Source organism: Calypte anna, chromosome 3 (assembly GCF_003957555.1).
Source record: "Calypte anna isolate BGI_N300 chromosome 3, bCalAnn1_v1.p, whole genome shotgun sequence".
NCBI lineage: Eukaryota > Metazoa > Chordata > Aves > Apodiformes > Trochilidae > Calypte > Calypte anna.
This window is the reverse complement of record NC_044246.1, coordinates 27109492-27115848: the sequence shown is the minus strand read 5'-3', so window position 1 is coordinate 27115848 and position 6357 is coordinate 27109492. Positions and strand designations below refer to the sequence as shown.

General features: G+C 39.6%; 1 protein-coding gene across 1 annotated transcript in view; it reads right to left on the bottom strand.

Moving 5' to 3' along the window:
• Positions 1 to 719: 719 nt before the first annotated feature.
• The window catches only part of DISP1 (dispatched RND transporter family member 1), a 94575-nt gene continuing 88937 nt past the window's right edge, over positions 720 to 6357 (bottom strand). Inside the window, 1 exon segment of the mRNA XM_030448539.1 lies at positions 720 to 4424. Within this exon segment, the coding sequence (XP_030304399.1) occupies positions 786 to 4424 (3639 nt within the window). The 3' untranslated portion in view covers positions 720 to 785.

The window sequence follows — 6357 nt, the reverse complement described above, 5'->3', positions numbered from 1 at the left end:
TCTATATCTATATCTATATCTATATCTATATCTATCTATATCTGTCATACACAGGACTTACAGTTTTCCCATAATCACTGAGAATTAAATAATATTCACACTTAATATTGTTTCCACCTGTATTCCCTGGTATTTAGTGGTGAAGTCTAAACAGTAACTGTCAGAAAGGGCAGTTTAAAATGTTTTACTTCACTGTATAGACAGGTAAGCAACAAGTGCTCTTGACTTCCAAGAGCTTTTCTTTAGATTTTGTTAGGATAAATAGTTAAAAAACATTCCCAAAAGACACTACTCTGCAGAGCTGGTCTTTCAGACAATCCTGAATGAACACAGTTACAGTCCTGCCACTGCTTCAAGATGTGCACAAGCCTGCCGAGAGAGGAGGGAAATTATAAAGGTAAATGATGTACTCAGAAAATGTGGCAAACTCAGTCCGCCCCAAACATTACCAAACTCATAAGCCCTGGCTTCAGAAAAGAGAGTTTCTTTGTAGCACTTTATTTCTTGAGCTGATTTATATGGAGAATTCAATCTCTAATTGCCCTGGGACAAAACCTAAATTAAACATAATCCATCTTAGGAGTTACAGCAAAAAAACATTCTGGACAACATCAGGTTTTACTACACATAATGGCTTTATGAAATGTATAAATGTTACTGGTCTATAAAATACATTTTTCATTCCAAAATACAAATTATAATTCATATTTATGCAGGACTTTGCTTTTTAGTGTTTTAAACTTACTTTTAAAAGAAAGACACAGGATTGCCAAATTAAAGATTTATTATAGTGTTTTTATTAACAAGCTTTCATTGGAAAGTTCTGGACTTATTAACATAGGAGGCACATTGGCTTCGATGTTTGGCATTTGACAGTCAACAGAATTGCACTTAACTGTGATAGCCTTGCTACAAGAGTGTGAATTTTCACTGCAACCCTCATAGAGAGCCTCTCTCACCGATCTATTCACTTGATGTTTTTTGTCATTTTGTTCAGCCTTCAACACCCGGTCATTCTGCAGAGAACATTTATCTAGCTTGCTCTCAGCTTTCTTTTTCTGCTTTGACACAGAGGTTTTCTTGCTTTCAACCTCGTTTGCTTCTGTGCCACCCTTTTCATCACACTTGTCCATCTGCTGACAGAATCCCTTTTGGTTATTTGATACACTGCTCTCACATTCAGAACAATGCCCTATTAGAGGACCTGTGTTTCGGCACAGGAACTGTGAGGAGCTCATCACCTTTGGAACAGTCCTTATGCTTTCCTCTGAGTTTTGATGAGCATGTGAATCTGTCCTATTTATTCTTTGATGTGCCTGAAACTGCTGCACAGACTGGAGGAAAAAATTTTTAGGCAGAGAGTTCTGCGTCATCGTTCTTTTAAGCCTTCTCTGAAGGCAACTGCAGTGGAGGACGTGCTGGACTGGGTGCACATAACCTTCTGCAGCTTGCTGTAAAGCATTTATAGGGGCTACAGAGTTCTGGATCTGTACAGTTCCCAGTGAAGGAGAACACTGGTAAGAGAAAGTATCGCTTAACTGTTGACATGAGTGTGGACTCCACTTCACTGCCACTTGTTTATATGCATCCGGACAGCTGCACTGCCTGTTCTGAGAGAAAACTGAGCATAAGGTGTGTTGGTCAACACAAGTCTGCAGCATAGTTGAACTAGCAACATTCTTTATGCTTTTACCCACTTCACTATTATAGGCCGAATGCATACATGTATTTTGGGGTCTGCTGCTGAAGAGCTCTGAGCAGATACAAGTTTCTTCATAAGTCACTTTCTCTGCGGGGTTACAGAGTCTCATTTGTGATGCCAGAGGCTCAAGCTCGTAGTGCTCATGCTCCATTTCTGGTTTTTGACTTCTGCAGTCCAGCTGACACTTACTCATGGGATGTGATTTATTTTGACCTCTGCCTCCCTGGGCTCCTGCAAAGGTCTGAGAGAAATCATTACACCACAGTTTTTTAGGCAGTGGGATCTGGCCACAGGTGCCCTGGGGTCCGAGGCATCGGCACATGCACTGGAAGAAGAATGTTGCAAAAGCCCAACTGATGCACATGATAAGCATCATAAAAGTGCCAAGCTGTGTGTATGCCAGCACTGTAGAGGGCATCATCATAGCTCCAGCTACAAATGTAGTCAATGCAGCCATTGCAATAGCAGAACCCATACGGCTTAAAGAAAAAATCACTTTTCCCTCTCGGTCAGGGTCAGGGGCTAAGCGATAAGCCACTCCATAATGAACGGCAAAGTCTACAGATAAGCCAACAGCAACTGAAATAGTGACAGATTCTAACACATTTAGCTCCCATCCAAGAAGAACCAGAGAACCTACAGTGACAAAAATAGTTCCAGCTATTGAAACTATTGCATAAAGGCTTATAATTATATTCCAAGTTGTTAGAAGCATTACACTAAATGCAACAGCAACTGAAAGACCCATGGCAATCAAAGTACCATCAGAAAGACTGTCCTGAAGATCATAAAACTCAAGGTTACTCACAAACCAACCATTGCTAAGTCCTTCAGGAGCAGAACTAAGCTCACTTGAGATCCATGAATCCACCTCTTTGTAGAACTGATGCATTTTCTCATAAGCTAGGGTGAAGAGGTAGGTGCTTTGGAACTCCAACACCACTGCCCTGATGGTGTCATTTAGGTCAAAGCGAGGCCCTGGGGTTTTACTATCTAAATGATACCCCGTGCTTCTCTCTAGCTCCATTATAGCTCTCTTGATACATAATTCAAAAACTTCTTGTTTGTACGGAAAGCTCCAGTGGCTGCAGCAGGGGTAAAGAGATGGCTCATCACAGTCTTGATTTTCCATCCACTGCTTAAAAGTTTCAATAAAGCAGCTTGTGAAGTCTTGTTCTTCAGTTTGATGATAGAATGTTTGATTTCTTAACTTCTGACAGAAATGTAAAATCCAAACCTGCGAAGCTGGGCTAGCAATATTAAAACTGCTATCTAGTTGCAGCTTTCCTTTACTTTTAGGATTTAAAGGGTCACCATTATCCTCAGGTGTGACACCCCAGATTACTGTAATTGGCATGTGGAGCTCTTCTCCATGGTGGACACGTTCAAACATAAAAAGCTTTTTGTATTCTGCATCATATCGTTCAAATGGGTGAGAAGACCTAAATACTTGAAACTCAGAGAGCTCCAGTGATGGCAGTTTCATCTTTGGATTTACACACACAATATATGCTCCACCAATTGTTAAGGCAAAGAACCAGAAAAGCCAAATATATCGAAATTTTATAACAATGCATGGCAAAACCTTTTCAAAAAATATCCTGGATGCTTCTGAGACTGCAAAAATGATCTTGTGGAAGATTTGGCACAACACCGTCCAGCAGTTTTTGTTGTTGTATGCCCTCTGCTGAGGTTTCTTAAAGCAACTGAAAATATTCAGAAGATATCGTTCATGCAGCACAACTACAGCAGGTAGCCATGTAACCATCAAAACATAATTCACCAAAATGGCAGTGCCAGCATAAACACCAAAACACCTGATTGCTGTGATATTGCTGACATAATTAGCATAGAAGGCAGCAGCGGTGGTAAAACTTGTGACAAACATGGAAAGAGCAGCGTGCTGCAACGTGATGCTCACTGTCTCAGACGTACCAGCATGAGGCTTATCAAATTTTGTGTAGTTCCAAACGTCACACAGGACAAAAGCATCATCTGCTCCAATCCCAACAAGAATAATCAATGCAGTGAGATTCATGAATGGAAAGAACTCAAAATTAAATACTACCCGATAGAGAAAATAAGAAATGATCAAGGAACTAATTATTGCAAACATAGTCATCAGCGTGATAAACATGGACTTCGTATATATGCACATAACTAATAAAACAATTACCATGGCTATGGCAGGATACACAGTATCCATCAACAGGTAATCCTGAAACAATCTATGTTTTATTCCAAACTCAATCCCTGTTACAGTCGTTACGCCATCAGAAGCGTTCCAGTTCTCAAAGTTATCCAGGTAAATACTCATCATGCTTTCCCCTTTCTCAGTAGGAGAGAAGAGCATGCTGTATTTTAAAGCTGGTAAGATGTAGTCAGCTGTCTTTGGGCTTAGGAAATCCTTGTCCACTATATAGTGAAGGATCTGGTAAACAGCGTTGTACTTGGTACATTTGCGAGGCACATTTGTACACTTGAGTTGGTCCTTCCTTTTGGCATTCATATCCCAGCAGTCTGGCCCCAGGGTTCCATTGTAGTAGTATTTGGCACAAGTGCGAAGCAGCTTTAGGGTGTGAGAGACATCCCGTTCTACAATTTTTTGACACGATGATCTGTTGTTCAGAATAGCAATATAGTTGCCCAGTGTCCAGCTGGGACAGCACGAAGCAGCAGTGGCTCTCTGGCAGAGATCACCAAACTGGGAATGGGATCTGATCTGTATAAAGACAGGAAGGGCAAAAAAATCCAGTTTAAAGTAATAGTCTGAATGATTAGAAAAATTCACAGACAAAAAAAACCCCAAAGTGATGAAAATTTAGCTTCCGATCCTTTTGTGTTAACATTTTAAATTCTTATTTCCACACTCACTGTTTTTTATTAGCATCCTCTCTACATGCAGCACATTAAACCAGCAGTAACTCAATATAGTGACTTGTCACGGTGGCATAGAAGTGTCAGAAGCATCAAGAATATTGTAATTCTAATGTTTGAATATGCCTTGGCAATTTTTTCCAGGCATTTTTCTCTTCTATTATCTCACACTATGGTCCTGAAAATAAACAATCAGCCATAAATTGATGAAGTTTGGGATTCTGTTCGGAATCATATACTGAAGTTCCAAGGAGAGGCAGGAACTTTCCATCCAGAAAGAAGATGTAACAGCTTTAAGACATCTCCCATCATCTTCTACAGCCCTCACTTTATGAGTCATTTTTAGCTCCCATACAGTTGGCAGACATTTCCTCCAACCAGATCAGCCTCCCACCCAGGCACTCCCCATCCCTAAGGCATCCAGGATTTCCGAGGCACAAGCACAAGAAAATTCTGCTGTGGTATGGAGCATCCCAAAATAAGCCATCCTGTGGTCATGCCTTTGAATGCTGTACCCACCGTGGGACTGAGTCCCAAGAGTTGGAAGGAAGTAAAGGAAGATGCAGCAGCAGCAAAGGCAGAGAAGGGACAAGCTGGCACCAGTGTCAAGGGCAGAGAGGGCACAGAGCTGGGACATGGGTGAGAATGGTTGCTGTGAGCTCCAGTGACTGCCCAAAGCCAAGGAACTCCTCCCAGAGCATTACAAAAGCAATAGCAATTTAAACATTTTGGTTACAGAATCTCCTTGGCTCAGGAGTGTTAATCCTTTATGCGGATACACATTCTTCACTTCAGTAATACTGCAGACCTAGCTGAAGACAGTAAGAGCAAGACTTAGCTAAACTGCCATAAGCATTACACACAAAACTGAAAGCATCTCTAAAATAAGACAGGAATTCTTAAGTAACAAGGTTCTATCAGGGAAATTTTCTCAAGTCGAGAAAACCCAGTCTTAATAGATCGCAGGGAATATAAATCCTAAAACCAGAACTTCTGGCCTATAATATGGACAAAATAGAATTAATCCTTCAAATACCTATATATATATGTAAAATTTCATCCTTAGTCAAGTTACATGAATGAACACATATTAATGCAGTTACATTAATAAAGTCATGCACTTAAAAGTTGACAGGATTGGGCCCTGCATCCATCTATGTTTTAAATTTAAATGATATGAAATATAACACTTTAATTTTTTTTTTGTTTGTTTTGCTTTGCTTTATGAAAATTGGCCAGCTTTATTATAAGCAATTCTTTATAATGTATAAAAAAAATCCTGCACTTGGGAATTCTCATGGTAGTCATAAAAGCTTTAATATGGACCTAATTTTGTCAACCAGTTTCTGAACAATAACAAACTGGCATTCCAAAAAAACAGGATAATTCACATTTGATTGTTTCCAGATAAAAACACTTACACATGCAAGTTCAGGAAAAAAAGAACAACCTACTAAATAAAAGGAAGCACTGGAATAGCAAATCTGTATTTTTTTATGGCTTGTGTCCAAGCTAATCCAATGAGGATATAATAGGCAAATAGGGAGGAAAGGATTGTATTTTCTTCTCTATGTATTTAAGTTCAAGAGGGGACACTAAGGTTTATATGTTGTTCTTCAACACTTGCAGTAGGACATAAATATTCTTTGGTAAAGTAACTGTTGCCAAACATAAAGTAACATGAGCTGGCTGCTGGAAATTAGAAATTGAAATACAAAATCTAGCTGTGGCTAGCTCATTAAAATAGTATGTAAAAAATTAATATATTGTCACACTGG